The sequence below is a fragment of the Marmota monax genome, unplaced genomic scaffold (assembly GCF_021218885.2).
Source record: "Marmota monax isolate L192 unplaced genomic scaffold, Marmota_monax_Labrador192_F-V1.1 WCK01_AAM20220418_F8-fsc00165, whole genome shotgun sequence".
NCBI lineage: Eukaryota > Metazoa > Chordata > Mammalia > Rodentia > Sciuridae > Marmota > Marmota monax.
Genome location: NW_026693851.1, coordinates 3446317 through 3465967, shown reverse-complemented (window position 1 = coordinate 3465967; position 19651 = coordinate 3446317). Strand labels below are relative to the sequence as shown.

The 19651-nt window shown below is 34.5% G+C and overlaps 1 protein-coding gene across 2 annotated transcripts in view; it reads right to left on the bottom strand.

Annotated features, from left to right (window-relative positions):
• The window catches only part of Abcb1 (ATP binding cassette subfamily B member 1), a 181514-nt gene that overhangs the window by 29450 nt on the left and 132413 nt on the right, over positions 1-19651 (bottom strand). For both annotated transcript variants that reach the window (XM_046462454.2, XM_046462453.1), the window contains exons 8-17: positions 11890-12014; positions 7210-7381; positions 5131-5244; positions 4875-4985; positions 4557-4682; positions 4263-4466; positions 3764-3934; positions 3317-3478; positions 2319-2477; positions 1328-1474 (exon numbers count right to left, since the gene is read on the bottom strand). In XM_046462454.2, coding sequence (XP_046318410.1) covers positions 1328-1474; positions 2319-2477; positions 3317-3478; positions 3764-3934; positions 4263-4466; positions 4557-4682; positions 4875-4985; positions 5131-5244; positions 7210-7381; positions 11890-12014 — 1491 coding nt within the window. The remainder of the gene's footprint in view (positions 1-1327; positions 1475-2318; positions 2478-3316; positions 3479-3763; positions 3935-4262; positions 4467-4556; positions 4683-4874; positions 4986-5130; positions 5245-7209; positions 7382-11889; positions 12015-19651) is intronic.

Below are 19651 nucleotides of genomic sequence, written 5' to 3'. Positions count from 1 at the left end.
GAGTATAGACCAAGCAATCAGACTCAAAGCCCACTGTTTACAAGACAGATGGCTGATTGCCTGCCCCAATACTTAGGAGCTATGTGTCAGCTCTGCATCATTGACCTTCAGGCTTACTGTTATAACAGGCATGAGAAAGACATTAAGTACATAAGTTGAATTTTTGTTAACAAAAGCTGAACCCAATCCTAAGTCAACCACTTCTATTTCTTTTTTTCTGATGACACCACTGTCTATCACTCTGCCTACAAGACATATGTTAGAACAGGGTCAGCAAACTACAGGCCACAGGGCAGATATTTATATAAAGTTTTAGTGGAATGCAGCATGTTCATTTGTTTCCATATTTGTGCCACAAGGGAAGAGTTGACTATCAGCAACAGAATCCATAGGACCTGCAAAGCCTAAAAATTTACTCTTGTATCCTGTATAGAAAAGCTTGCTGGCCTCTGTCATAAAATACATGCTCCATGAAACCAGAAATTTTGTTTTCTTGTTGGCAATTTTACAGCACACAGAAAAATAGCTGGCACAAAGCAAACACTGAAAAAATATTTCTTGAATGAGTACTTAATACATGAATATCAACCTGAAAAAAGCTAGTCATGCATGGATAGATGTGAATGGTTATGTATTTTTTGTTTTAAAATCAAAAGTTAGTGTTGGCTTATGCTACTTGTAGTGCTCAATTTCTTTCTCCACAATGTTTTCAGCAGTATGGCAAGGGTATCCTTAGCTTGATGATTGAAAACCTGTCACTAAATAGAGAGCACGCCTGCTTCGTTTGTAACGTTATTATTGAAAATATCACTGTTAGATCAGGTGAAACCAGTATACATCAACCTCAATATTTAGGAAGCTATTTCTTTTTCAGTTTTAGCAACAGAGATGAAAATTACACCTTCCAGAGATTGCATGCTAGGCCTGGTCATGTCCTGACAAGTGTGCAGGTTAAGTAACAGCTTATTCTTGAGTCAGTTTGAAAAATACATGAGGAATCCCCTTTGTACACTGGGTGAGATGACAGTTCTAGAATTTTGCTTAGACCCCAACGTTGATGGTACAAAAGAGTCATGTTACTGGTTTCACTATCTCAGGGATCTAGTCCCCTGAGATGGAAATTGACAGGGCCCTAGATATGAATTTACAAACTCAACTTTCCTCTCACATACCATATTCTATTTTTATATCTTTGAGCTGGTTAGTGTCATGTGAAGAGATGTGTTCTCGATGGCTTATGTAAGTTTATACAAACACACATGCTCCATTCATTCTTCATTTAGGACTCACAAGTAAATATAAAACCAAAATGGATGTAAACATTTACCCCTATAATCCTTGATAATATTATTGAAAATGCTGGCTGCAGGCCTCCATTTATAATAGAACAAAATACACCAACCACAAAATAAGGCCATTCAGTTAAATTCAGCTTTAGAATCCTCCAAAAGGAAACTAGAGGTATATTTTCATCCTAGAAAACACAAAATAGCACAAAAAGCTAGTTTAAAAAAATTGATAATTGATTTTATGATGTACAGTTCTTCCATATGCACAAAACTTCTTAAGTGAATACATTATTTTTCCTTATCAGTTACTGGTATTTAGCTTCTAGAAAGTGCTGACAGATTCTGTTACTGTATCCCTTTGTTTTTTAAGAAATGAATGATGTTTGCACAAACATTTAACTCTTGACCTGGCATTCAGAAAATAACAATAATATTTACACTTAGGGATAAACAGAAATGAAATTTTAATATTTAAAGATCTACTATAGTCTTTACATTATAAATTCTAATTCTAGAAATCTTTCTATACGTTCTTAATTTTAAATTCTAAACTGATTTTAAAATGCTGACATTTTAGTTTGTGGAACACCCTCGAGAATATCACAAAATGCTGGAAAATCATTTCTTGTTCCCATTCCTACCTCAGCCCCAGCCCACCCAACTAGGAGTGTTATTGTTTGGCTCTGAAATTCCCCCAAAAGCTCATGTGTTAAAGGCTAGGTGCCTGATCATGCAGCAGTGTTCAGAGGTGCATTCCTGGGTGATTAGATTATGAGAGTTCTGACCTCATCAAGGGATGAAACCATTGATGGATTAATTATCTGATGGCATTATTGAGAGGTAGTGGAAACTATAGGAGGTGGGGCCTAGTTGGAGAAAGTAGGTCAACAGGGGTATACCTTAGAAGGCTACATAGTGTCCCCAAACCCCCATGAGGTTAAAGAGCTTTACTCTGCCCGACCCTTCTGAGATGTTTCTGCATCATTACAAGACAAAAAACAAGGGAGCCAGCAGGCCAGGGACTGAAACCTCTGTTTTGTCTTGGCCTTGTGGTCCATGGATACTCTTGAGAGTTGATTTTCTTCTTATTATACTGGATCCTGAATCTTTTGAAGGCATATGGAAGACATCAATGTCAATTTTGGATTCACCAACTTCATTTTCTAATTCAATTTCATTTCCTCCTGTCTAAAATTAATAAGAAATATGCATACACTGGTTAGGATTAGTTAACCAATGAACATCAGATACCAAGAAAAATGGTAATTTGCTTCAAGTAGTTACAGGAATGGATGAAGTTAAACTGCTGTTCCTTTCTGTGTAATATATGGAAAAATAAAAACTACTAAATAAGGATTTCTAGTGAATATGCAGAAATGTGAAATCCTTTCCATGTATCTTATCTGGTCATCTCCTTTCTGAGGAAATTTAGCTCAATCAAGTTTGCTTTGGACCAATTGACAGAAAAATGGTATGAGCAATAATATAAGCCATATTTTTCATTTAAAACTTTCCAGTAGCTATATTTTAAAAATGTGAAAAGAGATAAAATCAATTTGAATTATTTATTTTTTTAACCTAATAACATTCAAGATATTCATATCTGATATTATCATTTCAACACACAATCAATATAAAACATTTGAAATATTTTGCAATTCTTTTTTTGTTTTTATTTTGTTTTGTTTTTGTACTAAGCCTTCAGAATCTGATGTGTGTTGTCTACTTACAACATTTCAATTCAGGTTAATCAACATTTAAATGTTCAATGATCATATGTGGCTAGTGGTTATTATTAGTGAATAGTATACCTTTAAATCACTTTAAGCTTTTCTGTATTTATTCTTTAGTTCCTCTCTTTTTAAGAAAAAAAAACATTTTAAACACTGGCTTGATCCTAAATCCCCCAGTATTTTTTCTTACTTTTCAAGAGAATCAAATCAAATAACATTTATTTATAGCTTTACTCATAGCAACATTAGTTTATCATTGACATAATTTAAGGAAGTTCTAGAGTCAAATCATACCTGCATTGTGACAAGTTTGAAGTAAACACCTTTCTCTTTCATGAGTTCATCATGATTTCCTTTCTCCACTATGACTCCATCATCAAAACCAGCGATGACATCAGCATTACGAACTGTGGACAAACGGTGAGCTATCACAATGGTGGTCCGGCCTTCTCTGGCCTAAAGAGGGAGAAATTTGGTTTTTGAATACATTCATATTTACATGTTAAAAAAAATCATTCTTTCTAATTATATTCACCAAACACCAGTGCTTTGCATGTTATAAAACCATCAAAGCTATAGACCATCTTCTCTAACTTCAGTAAACATATAGTCAATTGATAATGGTTTAACATGATATTTTATTATAATAAATACAAATACAAGTAAAGGCCAAAATTAAGAAGAATTAAAAACAGGGTGTTACATTCATAAATAAGTTGGTTTGAACCAGGGCTCACAGACCTTATCCAGAGCCACCTGAACTACTGCTTCACTTTCTGTGTCCAAGGCTGACGTGGCCTCATCCAGCAGGAGGATTTTAGGGTTGCGGACAAGGGCACGGGCAATGGCAATTCTCTGTTTCTGGCCCCCACTCAGCTGAGCGCCCCTTTCTCCAACCAGGGTGTCAAATTTCTACAACAGGAAAAACACAGGAGGAGTTAGCAAAAGAACAAGGTGTTCATGTATTAAATCATTGTAAATCAGGGAGTAATCCCATGAAACTAAGCCTCATCATAGGCAATACAGTCTAGTTCATTAGAACTTAGCAATAACCAACCCTAGTTTTAAAAGACATATCTACTACTAGTTAATACTGCTAGAGATTAACGATTCAAAATAATTTCAATTTCCCTTTTAAGGAGGTTTTCCCAATATACAGTAGATTCCTAACTTCCTATGGACTGTTTGGCCACTGTCTATTCTTCACACCTTTGGAACCATGAAGGTCAGGCTAACTCACATGAGGCAGTTTCATGATAAAGTCATAAGCATTGGCTTCCTTGACGGCTTTCTTAATCTCATCCATGGTGACATCTTCACGACCATAGCGAATGTTTTCCGCTATTGTGGTGGCAAACAACACAGGTTCCTGGCTCACCACACCAATGATTTCCCGCAGGTATCTTACATTGATTGTCCTAATGTCCTGCCCGTCAATACTGATCTGAAATAAGAAATAAGTGTGATTCTCAAATACTCATAGTTGAAATCACATCATCAGAGTGATCTGTAATGGAAATAGCATCTAGCTCACCACTCCCTCAGTGGGGTCATAGAGCCTCTGCAGCAGCTGGACCGTTGTGCTTTTCCCACAGCCACTGTTCCCAACAAGGGCTACTGTCTGCCCACTCTCCACCTTCAGGTTGAGGCCCTTCAAGATCTACCAAGAGTGAAAAATAAACTTAAAGACAATTTTGCGTGTACAGTTATAGAGTCTATGAACTATCAGTCAATTCAATACTAGGTTTAAAAATATACATGAATTTTTCTTTTTCTGTATTTTCTTAAGGAAATTAACAAGCTCTTCATCCAATAGGTTGTTCAATCATTGATTTGTCATTTATCGCCATACCTTAACTTCTTTTCGAGATGGATAACTGAAGTGAACATTTCTGAATTCCAAATTTCCCTTAATATTGTCTGGTTTGTGCCCGCTCATCGAGAAGCTGTCAATGCTTGGTTTCTAAACAGAATAAAATTTTAGATTAGTAGGTTACAGTAACTGCTTGTTAGTGATCCTTTGTGGAGAGCTAGAAAAATGATAATGAAACTGAATCTTAACTAGAAAATATTTTAGGTGAATGGATAAATGGCCAGTTCAGACTTACATTATCAATTATCTTAAAGACTTCATAAGCAGCTCCTCTTGCGTTTGCAAGTGCTTCAATGTTGGGAGATGCCTGTCCAATACTGAAAGCTCCAATTAACACAGCAAAGAAGACCTGAGGAATGGGGAAGAAAACCATCAAATTACTTTGTGTATATCACAATTATTTTCATACTTCCTCTTCTTTCCAACATAGCTAATTCCATTTTAAAATGGGAAGGCAACACAAGAATATTGGGTATTAAAAGTGTTTTAAAGGTTTGTAGATAGTAAATTACAAATGTATCACCACAAAAAAAATGTCAAGTAAGTGAGGTGATAAATGTTAATTGGCTTGATTTAATCAGTGCATATCATACATATACCAAAATATTATATTTTATAAAAATAATAAAATCATGATAAATTGATTAAAAATAAATTTTAAAAATGTTTAGCATGTGGAGTTAGTCTTATTTACTCAGTGAAACAACAATGTAATTCTATATAACCACAATATTATAATAGAACATTTTTTATATTTCTTCAATGGCTAAGTATTTTTATTTAGACCATTAAGAGGGGAAAATGGAGACAAACACTAGAAGATAAGTCAGAAGACCTAGGTCCAAATCCTAAATAAGTACTAATTACTATATGTCTTTAGGACATTCTCTTATAATCACTGAACTTTTATTTCTTCATTTGTAAAAATAGGTAAGACTGTTCTTTTTGTACATTGTATCTGATGAAACTGCACATGAAAATATTTTATAAATTATAAAGCACACACATAAGGCTAAGTCTCCCCCATGCTCACCACCAGACCATTCTCTGAGGTCTAATAGATACGTTTTTGCTGTCTTTGTTTTGCTTAAATCAGTTTCTTATTCGTAACGACTTACTCAATTTTGCTTCTATTGGAAGTTGAAGAGAAGTTAACATTTCTTTCTAAATCATATAAGACTTATATTGACCAATAATTCATATAGAAGGAACTTTGCTAAGAAATTCTATATTCATTACTTCAATTAGTCCTTACTTCAACACTGAAAAGGCACACTCCATTTGGCAGAAGAAGCAACAGAGGCTTGAAAAGTTTAAATGGCTGCCCCACTCATTTAGCTAGTAACTGGCACAGCTAGAATTAGAAACATGTTGGTCTGATATCAAATCCTGAACTCACTATTCCAAATGACTCCAGTTTGTGAAGCAGATTTGGGTTCAGTGAATACTGGATTTAAACTGCTCATCTAGGATTGGGGGTATAGCTCAGTAGTAGAAGCTCTTGTCTAGGATGAGTTAGGCCCTAGGTTGAACTCCCCAGCACCACAAAAAGTAAAATGAAATAAATTGCTTATGTATATTAAAATGAGGCAATATACATCTCTTACTACAACCTACCCTCACCCACAGCATCACTATCCTAAAAAGTCTTTTTCGTAAAAGCCATTCCTTCTCAGGACAGCCTCACAAATGCTGGATGATGCAACAGGCTGAAAAAAACCCAAGAGGAAATTATTACAAAATTATTACAAATGTGAATCCTGAGAAAATAAACTATTTTCAGGAACTCAAGGAAACACAGTCTCTGGTTAATGCAATATACTTGTGCTTGGCCTAAGAAAGAAATGGAGTGACCTTCCCTAAAGGATGCAGATTAAACTTGGTTTGCCAATTATTTCATTGTCTTTCATCAATTTGTGAGGTGGATTAGTTGCCATTCAAAATAATTTGAATGTAAATTATGTGTTTTGCCATCTGTTAATGTGAATAGTAAATTAGAAAATAAAAATGTTTAGTATTAATTTTGACACAAAGAAATGATCTCATTAAATGAAAGTCTCTGCTAGAGAGATTGATAATGTTACTATTATTTAGGCTACAGGAAGAATTGTGCAAGAGATTTGCAAAAGAGACCACAAAATTGCTTGCTGAATGCATCGGACTTCCTTACCATTCTAACCTAGTAACACCTATTTCTTTGGAATATTCAATAACTGTTCAGAGTATATTCTTTTAAAGTAAAGATAAAGCCACTTGATTTCATTAGCATTTTAAATAATGACTTATCTCTTTTTATGACTCATATATAACTTACAGTGAGCACTTTTCCAATAGTATACTCCTTTGCGAGGACCAAGGAAGTCCCATACCAGAATGCCAGTGCATATGATGCATAGATCAGCAAAAAAGCAGCACCCATAGAAATGTTGGCTGTGATAGCTTTTTTTATTCCAATTCTTTTAGCTTCTTCTAAATTTTTATTGTACCTTGGAGAAAGAACAAAAATTATCACATATACTCATAAATCTTATGAAAATGTCAATGTAGCATGATGGTGATTGAGTAGCTAGAATATGCTCATCCTAGTAACATACATGTATTTTCCTTTTGCCCTTACATTGACATTATGATGTTATTACTATTTTATTCTCTTCTTGTAGAACATGAAAATGAGGCTAACTTATTTGTGGATGAGTATTCTAAAAGTTCCTTCTCTGGCTTTAGCAATAGTGAAATAAGTGAAGCAATGTTTAGCAAACATACAGGATATGAACTGTTTTACACACAAAACAAAATAAGAAGCTGTGAAAAAAGCTGCCTTCCCTTCAGAATCTGCATGCCTCTTCCATTAATTAATAAAATGGAGACATAGTTCTAGAAAGTACTAAACACAAGAATGTCATTTAAATCTCTGACCCTTAAGGACAACTTGCTCCCTAGCCTGCCTCCCTTTGGTACTCTTGGAAGGATCAACTGGGAGATTACATGTGTGAGAGATTTTGCCTGCTTTGAATTGCCATGTAATACTTTTACATTTAAGCTATACAATTTATCTTGTTTTCATAGATATCTATTTTAAAAGTCACTGACCAAAAAAATTAATCGAGGCTTAAAAATATATAATATTCCTCCAGTATTTATCAGTGTCCCCTTCTTTTATTCTTTCTACACATTGCCTATATTTTTTCTTCCAACATTTTTCATGCCATGGCTGCCTGCTGCTAGGGGTAAGTGGCTTGGGCCACCCAAGGCTTTCCGGCTATGAGGGCTAAGAAAAATAAAAATTTCAACATTTATAGCCCTGCTATCCATGCACAGCACAATGTCTTGGAGAACTCCCATGAGACCTCTTAGCGTAAATATAAGGAGTTACATACAAAACAAGCAAGCAAACGTAAACAACAATGAAAAATGTTGGAGTCCACCGAAACATTTTCTTTCTTCAATTCTAATGGCTTAACAGGCTTTAAAGTACTTTAAACCTTCAAAGAGTGGACAATTTTTGATGTTAAAGCAAAAGGAGACAGTGCCTATAATTTTACCTTCATTTAAAAGAAACACACAAAAATTGCTTTAAGAAGATAGATATGGAGATAAGCTAATAGGACCAAGAGTTAAAGAAAGAGACAAAACTTTACAAACATAGAAACAAGGTAAAATTATTAGAGAAATAGGACAAATGGTAATTTAGCCTTAAAGTTGTCTTTATCCTTTTTGTCAGACCTCCCATCAAAACCCAGAGTATTGCCTTGCAGAAAGGAACTCAGGCTATTGAAATGAAGAAACTTATTGGCAGAATTCAGAGTTGGGAGTCTTTGGTCCATTAAATACACCAGTATCTGAATGTTACAGAGTATTATGTTTTCTTTGAAGGATTCATTTCATTAGTACAGCAGAATTCGACCTCTGACCAATATGAGCATGCATTCTCTCTGGTCTTTATGACTACTTTTTATAAACAACTACTTTATCACAAATATAAAAGCATGCCAAATAAAATTTATATGTCCACTAAGAACAAATTTAAATGGAACTTTATAGTCATAAAATATGCAGATCCTCAACTTGTCAGTTATAACATGTTTCCTTTTCAGGGTTCGGGGGTGTGGCACACACAAGTGTGTATATATCTCCCACTTTAGGAGTTGAGCTGAGGTACGCAGTACCATCTGCCATAAATTACACATGATTACATTAAGAAAATTTAATGCTTATAACCCACACTCTAACCATCTCCTTTCTGGCCTTTCTGACTACTTTTTTTTTTAACTAGCCACTTTATCATTACAAAAGTATGACAGATGAAATCTATATGATGATTACATCCACTAAAGAGCAAATTTAAATGGAACTTTATAGTGATAAAATATGAACATCCTTATCTTGCCAGCTACAACATGCTTCTGCAGAGTATGTGTATATCTCCCACTTTAGGAATTGAGTTTAGCTGAGGTATAAGGTACTACTTGGCATAAGTTACACATGATTACATTAAGGAGGTTTAATGCTTATGACTCACACTCTACCATCTCCTTTTTTTCCATTCTTGCTTACTGAGACTAATGCAGAAACCATTTCACTGATGTGCTATTGTCCTATGCAGCCAGAGGAAACATTTGCACAAGAAAAAGCAACAACAGGAAGAAAATAATTTAGACACCATAAAAGCTAAATGAAGACAAGGGGGTAGAGGAGAGAGCTGACATAAACAATATTCTTTTTACATAGGCTCTTTGTTAATTTTTCTATAAAATGTCAGTCAGTATAAAACCAGATTTTAATATCATTTATCCATTAAAAGATTTAGCATAGGAATAATAAGGTAGAAGTTCCTAAAATGAACTGAATATAGCAAAACATTAATATTTAGAAAATCTTCTTCTTAACTATTATGAAAATACTTGTCAAAGATGAAAGTAAATGCTTAAAAGGAGGAATAATCTTGGTTAAACAAATGGAAAATAATACTAATAGACAAATATATTTGCAAAGCACACATAAGAGAGAAGAATATTATTAAATTAAGAAGAACAAAATGATTCTATTACATTTGTTTACAATTAGGATTAAATTTCCATTCCAAGATAGTTAATTTCCTCCTGTATCTGCTATTTTGAAGACAAAATCATACCAAGACTTTGACTGCTAGTCCATATGGAAAGAGAGACAAAGAGAAAAAGAGCCAGAGAGAAAACTGAAGGAATATGTTTGTTCTAAAAATAGTCTTATCCATTGTGCTTTCGAATTAAATCCCAAATCTAGGTACTTGTCACTCTTGTCTCCGCTCTAGAGCAGGCTACAATAATTCCACTCCTGGGACTGCTGTATCAGCACTCCACTGGTCTCCCTGATCCCACCCTTTATCTGCTCTCACCCATTAACCAGGTCAAAACAACATGGTCATTCTTCTGTTTAGTACCCTCAGCCACTTCCCCAGGCCCATGGAATAAAGTCCTCGCTCTTCTCTGTGGCCTACAGATCCCCACATTCTGGCCTCTATCCACATCAAATTTCCCTCACTCCTCTGTCCTCTAATCACACGTCTTATGATATTTCCTAGAACACAGAAAACCTTTGGCACCTCAGAAAATTTGGAAGATTCTTCTTCCAACCCATCCATCCCTATTCCCATCGTGGGTGGCTTTTTTTCATCTCATAAGTTTCAGCCTTCATGAAACCTCCTGAAGAGGGCTTCCCTGACCACCATACTTAAATCTTTCCTTTTCATCCTCATCAACACACAGACTGATTGTTTTTCAGGGAATTTTAAAAAATCTATAATGTCTTTCTACCCCCTCTGATTCTCTCATCATTTTCCCAAATAATATTATCTCCAACTGGTGCAGTAGATACTTGCTCATTTGTAGTCTGTACCCTTCCCTTCCTCCTGTAAAAATTTAAGCTCCAAGAAAGTATGGGCTTTATTCAATGGAATGTTGGCATGGCCATTAAGCAAGACTTCCCATTTTATTCGTTAGACACAATTGAAATCAAAAGCAAAATCCTTAGCAAAAATCAAAAGAGAACACATATGTTGTTTTCCTTTGAACTTTGATACTTAGCTATCATACATTATCTTAGTGGGTATAAAATACATCATATGAACAAACAAATGTGTGCAGTATAAAAACAATTCTACAGTGACTATGCATGCAATCATATCTAAGGTCAAGAAACAGAACACTTCCAGAGCCAGAGACTCCTGGGCCATGTGTCCTACTCTTATCAGACAACATTACTTCATCACCAGGAGCAACCATTGTTTTGACTTTAAAAATTCCCTTTATGGATTTACCATACAATGATATACCCAAAACAATATATTTAATTTGTGTGTAAAAAAACATTAAACAATTATATCAGAATATTAGAGTATCCATTAAATTTTAAAGAAAGTCTCTCACTGCTCAGAAATCAATGGATCTGGTGAATGTTATAAATTTCAACAAATTACTATCTAAACTCTCGAAAGCTAATAAAAGAGAACAGTCACAGGAAAACAGTAAACAGCACATAATAAAAAAGATTTTGAGCTTTTGTAAAAATTTGTTTTTGGTTACATTTTTATCTTCCAAATTATGGAGCATATTCATCTAAGTAGAAGCCTGGATAAAAAAGGGAATGAACCACAGACTAAAATGTTCCTGTACACTTTACAGGAAATATTCAATCTTACAGAATCAAGAATTAGCTCGATAGACCAAAAACAAAAAATCAGAGATATAAAATACATTTCAGACTTAGTAAATTATTTTTATATCACTGTCCACCTATAAAACCATAGAAAACTCTTTGAATTAACAGATATAAAAAGAATGCAACTAGAATTGTAACTTCTCCAGAATATTAGCAATGCTATAATGTATTCATTAAGATATTTAAGGAAATACATTTATATTAGGAAAAACTCTTATAATTAACACTGTCAAGATGAAAGGTATATGAGATGACACAGAATTGAACATTTATAGCAACTTTAAAAAGAAACTCAAACCTTTCAAGTTCTTTATTTTGTCCTCCAAATGCAATCACAGTTCTAATGGCTGCTAAGACTTCTTCAGCTACTGCTCCAGCCTTTGCATATGCCAAGAGTTCTTTATCAGTAAAGGATGATAATATCTGTTTAAAAGTGCAATTCAAGATACTTCAAAATTTTTAACAAGTTATCTTTCTCTTTTGCAAAGTAAAAATAAACAGATATACACAAATGCTGTTTGTAGATTAATGCATGTTAAGAACAAAATCTCTCTTTTGTCTTTGGTCATGATGTTGCATTTTTTAGAATACATATTCATTCTGTAAACCACCTCAAAATCTCTATGAACTGTGACTGTCTTTAGTACATTAGATTGATTACAAAATTTATTTTCCCAATGAAAACCTCATTGACATAATTATAACTGGAACTTTTGGGCAATGTTAAATTTCAGAAAATGTATACCATACTATAATCATAAACAAATATAGAAACAGATATTATATCAAGGAAATATGATATGTGTTTAAAGCAACTGCTTTTGATACTTTGGTTAAGAAGTGCTAAGTTCCAGGAGGCTAGAGGAATGCAGGGGACCAAGTGACTTCAGGAAGGTTTCACATGCTAGGTAAGTACAGAGTTTCCTCTGCTGTTAGAAAAACAATACATTCAGCCACTAGGGAGGTCTTTATTTCCTGGAAGCTCTTTGATCTTGCTGTCTGATTTATGAGCATTTATTCTGTAAACAGAACATTACTGGTTACCTTATATGCACAAGATCTCATTTATTTGTCTCAGTTGCACAGTGAAATAAGTATTATTTCCCCCACTTTGTATATAATGGAAACATGAGAAACTAATTAATTTGCTAATAGTGGAATATCCAGGATTTAAGCCTGAGTCCACTAGCTTCAAAGCCTAGTGTGAATCTCTCCCTGAAACCAGCTGCTAACATGAACTATTAGGAAAGCTGAATCAATTCGTACAGATGAAGGTTACTGCTTGCACAAGGAATGCCAAAGTGGTCAACCATCTAAATAAGTATTACACATAACCAATTTATAATAAAATTCTGATTAAACAGTATTATACTCTTTCAGCAGGTAATTCACAGTCATTTTTAAGCTCATTAATGTAAGTAATATCAGTCTATTCTTTCTTAGCCTGAAAAGATCAAAGTTGTTTTGATTTTAACAGTGCATTTCTTCCTTTCCTGATGTGCAAGTAAGTAGAGCTATAACAGACACAGGAATGGGTAGATGAAAGTGATTAACACTTATTAATGATGTTCTGTGAGCAGATGTCATGCTGCATGTACTTGTCTTCTTCAGTACCCAAACAATATCCCATAGATTCACTAGACCTTCCTGACTTTGAGCCCTCCTCCTAGAGCTGGTCTAACACACTTTTCTGAATCATTCACAAACTTATGAGACTAGTCAGAGCCATCCCTGAGCATCTAGGCCTGCAGAATAGAGGAGGCTCATATAATATGCTTTAACAATGCTTCTCCACTCCCCTTGAAGCACTGCACTGACACAGCTTAGGCAGCTAACAACAGAAGTGTTATCAAGAAATATTTTTGGAGTTTTAAAATATGCTATTTTAATTTACTATGAATATATCAAGTACCATAATGAATTCCTTTCTCCTTCTATGACCTTCCTAAGCAGACAAGAACATGACAGGATCTTTATTAAGTGTCTTTTCAATAGATTATATCTGTCAAAAGAACAAAACTCTCAAACCTATTCTCAAGGATATTAAAAATTAACTTCTACTATTCTTCCAATATAAAAAGTAGGTGACACTTCCATTATTCTAATTACCCATATAAAACTATATAAAGTATCACTAACCATCCCTTTCCAAAGTCTGATGGTTTCTTAATAAAGCCTAATAGGTATTAGTTTGAGATATATGAAACCGTTATTTCTACAAGTTAGAAAGCTGTCTAGGGCTGGAGCTGTAGCTCAGTGGTAGAGTGCTTGCCTTGCACATGTGAAGCACTGGGTTCGATCCTTAGCACCATATAAAAATAAAATAAAGGTATTATGTCCATCTCCAACTAAAAAAGAAAAAACATAAGTCTAAAGGGTTGGGGATCTAGCTCATTGGTAGAGTGCATAATTAGCATATTTGAGGTTATGGGTTCGATGCACCACCACAACACCGCACACACACACACACACACGCATACACACACACACAGAGAGAGAGAGAGAGAGAGAGAGAGAGAGAGACTCAGTCAGTCTTATATATACAGTTTTGTTATCCTTCAGAAGGAGTATTTAGAATTACTATAATAATTGTGACCATCCTTATCCCATTTTCCCACTTACAAAAAAAGTAGTCTTTGTTTTTTATAAATGTTTTATTTTTAATTTTTTTATTTTAAGGTGAGATGTAGTTGTAAAAAGAATACAACGAGGTCCCACTTGCTCCTTATCCAGTGTCCTCCAATAACAATATCCTGAAAACTACAGAATAAGATCCAAACCAAGAATTTATTGATAATACCCAACAATATCATTCACATCTACCATCTTACATGCACTCATGCATGTATGTCATGTTTAGTTTAAGCAATGTTATCACTAATACAGATTTATGTGACTTCTGTCACAGTCATGAAGAACAATTCCATCATAAGGAGTCTGTCCTCCTGCTACCTTTTACAATCACAGTCACCTCTGCCCTCACCCCTTGCCTCTCCTCTCCCCCAACATTCCTAAATGCTGGCATCCACTAATTTATTGTCATGGCTATAATTATGCCATTTTAAGAATGTTATATAAATGGAATCATACAGCATATGACCTTTTAGGATAGGCTTTTTTCCTACTCAGTATAATTCTCTAGAGATTCATCCAGGTTGTTGCATGAATCAGTAGTACTTCAGTTTTTAATTGTTGGGTATATTCTATGGTAGGTACGTACCAGTTTATTTAATCATTCACCTATTAAAGGAGATCTGGATTGTTTCCAGCTTAAGGCTATTCTCTCAATAATGCAGGAATGCAGTTGCTGGGTTATATGGTAACTGCAAATTTTGTTTTGTAAGAAACTGTGAAACTGTTTTCCACAGTGGCTGTGCCATCTTACATTCCCACCAGCAATCCATAAGCAACTGGTTTCCTCTGTAGTCTCTCCAGCATTTGGCATTTCACTTTTTAAAAATTTTAGCCATTCTAGTAAATGGGTAGTGGTATCTCATTATGGTTTAATTTGCATTTCACTGTTGACCGATGCGGCTGAACAACAGCTTATTTGCCATCTTTACAGCCCCTTTCCTGAAATGTCCTTTCATGTCTTTTGTTCTTTCTCTTATAGTTTTTCCTTTTAATTGGGTGTTGAGAGTTCTTTATATCCTACATAGTAGTTATTTGTCAGATAAGTGGTTCACATATAATTCCTTCCCAGTCTGTAGCTTGTCTTTTCATTCTCTTCACATAGGCTTCCACAGAGGAAGAGCTTTAAATTTTGGTGAAGTCTAATTTATCTTTTTTTTTTTTCCAAATAGGGATTATGCTTTTGGTGTTAAGTCTAAGAACTCTGCCCAGTCCTACATCCAAAATATTTTTCCCTATGTTTTTTCTAAGTTTTACAACTTTAGGTTTTTACATTTAAATCTGTGATCCATTTTGGGTTAACTTTCCTATGAAATACAAAGTTTAGGTTGAGGCTGTTGCTATTTTGCCTATGGATGTCCAATTAAACTCTAGAACCATTGTTGAAAGGGCTGTCCCTTCCTCCATTAAAACACTTTTGCACCTGCATCAAAAATCAGCTGGGCACATGTGCATAATTGTTTTTGAGTTCTCTATTCTGTTTCATTGATCTGTGTATTTATTCTTTCACCAATACCGCACTGTCTTGTTGACTCTTAACTATACAGTACGCCTAATACCAGGTGGACTTTTTCCTCTTTTTTCCCCCATGATTGCTTTAGTTCTCCAGGGCCTATGTTTTTCCATATACATTTTTAGAATAGCCTTGCTTGTCTGTCTATAAAAAGCCTTACTGAATTTTTATAAGAACTGTCTCAAACTTCGAAGTCAGTTTGGAAAGAACTGACTTCTTTAAGTGTTGTCTTCTAATTCTTGAACACATGATGTTTCTTCATTTTTGGTCTTTAATTTTTCTCATCAGCACTGAATAATCTTCAGCACACAGAACCTATATATTTAAGTGGTTAAGTTTCAAATTTTAATTTTAATGACTGTAAAAGGTGTTATGTTTTCAACTAGTTGCATTAACTGCATGCATTAACTTAGGAAGTTGTAGCACTTTGTTAAAAAAGAATGGTGAGAGTAGACTTCCTTGACTTAATTCTGATCTTAGGAGGAAGATAGTCTTTCACCATTAAGCATAATATTAGCTGAGGGGTTTTGTTGATGATCTTTACATATTTGAAGTAATGGTCTTCCATTCTTTTTTAAAAAATATTTTTATTAGTTAATGGACCTTTATTTTATTTATATATGGTGATGAGAATCAAACCCAGTGCCTCACACATGCTAGGCACAACTCCAGCCCCAGTCGTCTATTCTTAACTTCGGAGAGTTATCATCAATGGGTGTTGAATGTTGCCAAATGTTTTTCTGTGTCAACTTATATGATCATGTTTTTTCTTGTTTAGTTTGTTGTTATGGTAGCTTACAAAGATTGATTTTCAAACATTAAACCAGTATTACATAGCTGCAACAAATCCTATTTGTTTATAATGTGTAATTCTTTTATACATTGCTGGATTTGTTTTGCTAATATGGTGCTTAGGACTTTTATTAATATTCATATATGACTCATAAGAGTCTACTGGTAACATTTCACCACTCATAATTTTTGGTTTCAACCATCAATATGATTTATAAATCTCACTGGGAAAAGTAAAGTCTATTGTATAGGTCCATACTTCAGCTCATTCTGTTGTTCCTTATCTCTTGCTAATGCTCCAATATCCCTTCTCTTATCATTTTCTTTCTGTTAGAAGAATGTTACTTAGCCAGTCTTCAACAAAAGGTACACTGGTGAAAATATTTTCCAATTTTCTTTAATCTCAAACTATTCTTACTGATGTTACATTCTGGTTATTTCTGGAGCACAATCTTACCAGATCTAGTATTTATCTTGATAGTTTATTTTGTTTTTGGTTTTGAAAAATTTGGTTTTGAATACTTGAAAAATATTGTGCTTCTTTCCTTCTGGAATTCATGGCTTCAGAGGAGAGATTTGTTATCATCTAAGTTGTTGTTCCCCAATAGGTAATGTGTTATTTCTCTTTGGCTATTTCCAGATTTTTTTTTTTGTCTTTGTTTTTCAGTAGTTTAATTGTGTTCCATAGCATGAATTTCTTTGAGTATATCCTGTTTTGGGTCAGCCTCCTGCATCTAATGGTTTGTCTTTTACCAAAAATGGCAAGTTTTGTAGGGCATGGTGGTGCACGCCTATGATCCCAGTGGCTCAGGAGACTGAGGCAGGAGGATCTCAAGTTCAAAGCCAGCATCAGCAATGGCAAGGTGCTTAGCAATTCAATGAGACCCTGTCTCTAAATAAAATACAAAATATGGTTGGGGATGTGGCTCAGTGATTTCAATCCCCAGTACCAAAGGAAAAAAAAAGAAAAAGAAAAAGAAAAGAAAGAAAAGGGGGGTGGAGTTTTTAGCCATGACTTCTTCAAATTTACGTTAGCTCCATTGTTCTCTTTCTCCTTTTCTTTTGGAACTCTGATGATAATATGAACTTTGGATTTATTGTTATGATCCCACAGGTCCCTGAAGCGATTTTCTTTTTCTCTATTTCAGACTGGATGAATTCTATTATTCTACATCCAGGTTCCCTGATTCAATTCTGTCATTCCCATTTATTTACATAGATGGTATCCACTCAGCATGATTCTTATTCCTATTGTGTCTATCAGTTCTCTAATTTCATTTTGATCTTTTTAATCACTTCCATTTTGCTGTTTTTTGTTTGGTTGGTTGGTTGGATTTTTTTTTTTTACTTCAAAAGAAATTGTCATTGATTAGTGAGGCATTTTTATGATAGCTAGTTTTAAACTGTTGTTAGATTATTCCAATATCTCATTATCTCAGGGTTGGGGCCAACAAATTGTTTTCAGTTTTATTTTCCCATTCAAGTTGTAATACCCTTGATTCTTGATATGATAGGTGACTTTCTATTGCATCCTGGACATTTTTTTCTATTAGAAGATGCTGTTGTCTGTTATTTAACTCTCATAGTTTAGCAGGTAGTTATCCTCTTTAGGTTTTGCAAGGTATTTCTGACCTACATTTGTGAGTTTTTGTAGTGTTTTGGTCAGCTTGGTTTATCTGGAGCTGCTGGGATCTTTATGGCTCCCGTTTCCACTTTCTGAGGAAGTGAAAGTGGTTTCTCCAGGACTTGCAGTATCTCTTGGTAGGGAAAGAGTGTGGTAGTTACCCCTACTTCTGCTCTCCAGCTGCCCCAGTATCTCTGGTCAGGGGAATAGGGTCTTGGGCATACAGCTACAAAGACAATTCCCAGACCAAGCTGTTTGTTGGGACTGGAGCCCTTCCTGTTCTTGCCTTTTGCTTTTGTATCTCTGAGTTGCAAAGGAGAGCCTCATGCTCACTGGGACAAAAAGGCTTCCAAAATTAGTAAATATTTATTTTTTTAATGTGGTTGATAATCAGATGCTTTAAGAAATGTTTTGAAAATCATAACAAAAGATTATTTCAGAATAGAGTTTATAATTTAGGTCTCAGCAAGTAGCCTAAGGCTCCTCCTCCTGCTTAAATAGTATCTGAAGCAATAGGTAATTAATTATTAAAATATTAAATCATGGTCTGTATTCCAAACTTAGATATTAACAGATTTTAAGTAGTTTTTCAATCAATGACTGATGTAAAGAGTTTGCATCTAACTTGCTTAATGTCCTAGTAAACAGAAAAAAATCAATTAACAACAAGAAACTTTTACCAACTATTTTAGCTAACTGATAACCATTAGGAACACCATTTAAATCCTGCATAACTCTGAGCAACAAATTGGCAGAGTCCTCAGAACTTTAATTTCTTCCTTCATAAAGTAAGATAAGACCCATGCTTCAGAAGATAACATGTGTATTTGCTTGACATAGCAGATGTTCAATAAATGGCAGTTATGGTTTGCAGGAACAAAACAACATCTATCCCATAGGGGGAAATTTCTAAAAGTATACTTACAGTCTAACTTACTCTGTGTCAAGCATGGCTGTGGTTGGTCTTCCATTACTTACATTTTTTTGGTATAAAAATTTGTAGCACCCTCTCCACATTATATGGAACCCAACAAAAATTTATATAATGGGCCAATCTCTTTATTGCATACCCAGTTTTACATCAAATCAGTTTGTAAAATGAATACCACTATCAAACTGGGAAACGAGCTTTAAAAAATCATTGGAAGAACTGTGCAGAGTTGGGAGGACCACTTTTCTTGCTCTGCCTTCATGACTGGGAGAGAGAGAACTGAAAGCTAAGAACTTATGTGTAACTAAGGCTTGAAAGTATCTATTTTCTTAAATTATTATTCTAACAATGGATCTGAATATGCATAAACACAGAACCATTCATAGTGATGGAAAAACTGTAATATCAATTTACTAAGTAAGCAAAGTCTACAAAACCAAAACTATTAACATTGAAAATGTTAGCTGAATAGAATATACGTGTCATTCACTGAACTTGAATATGGCATTGTTCACTACAGTGAGTTTAATGTGAGTGAGTTCACTACATTGTTCACTACAGAACGCAGA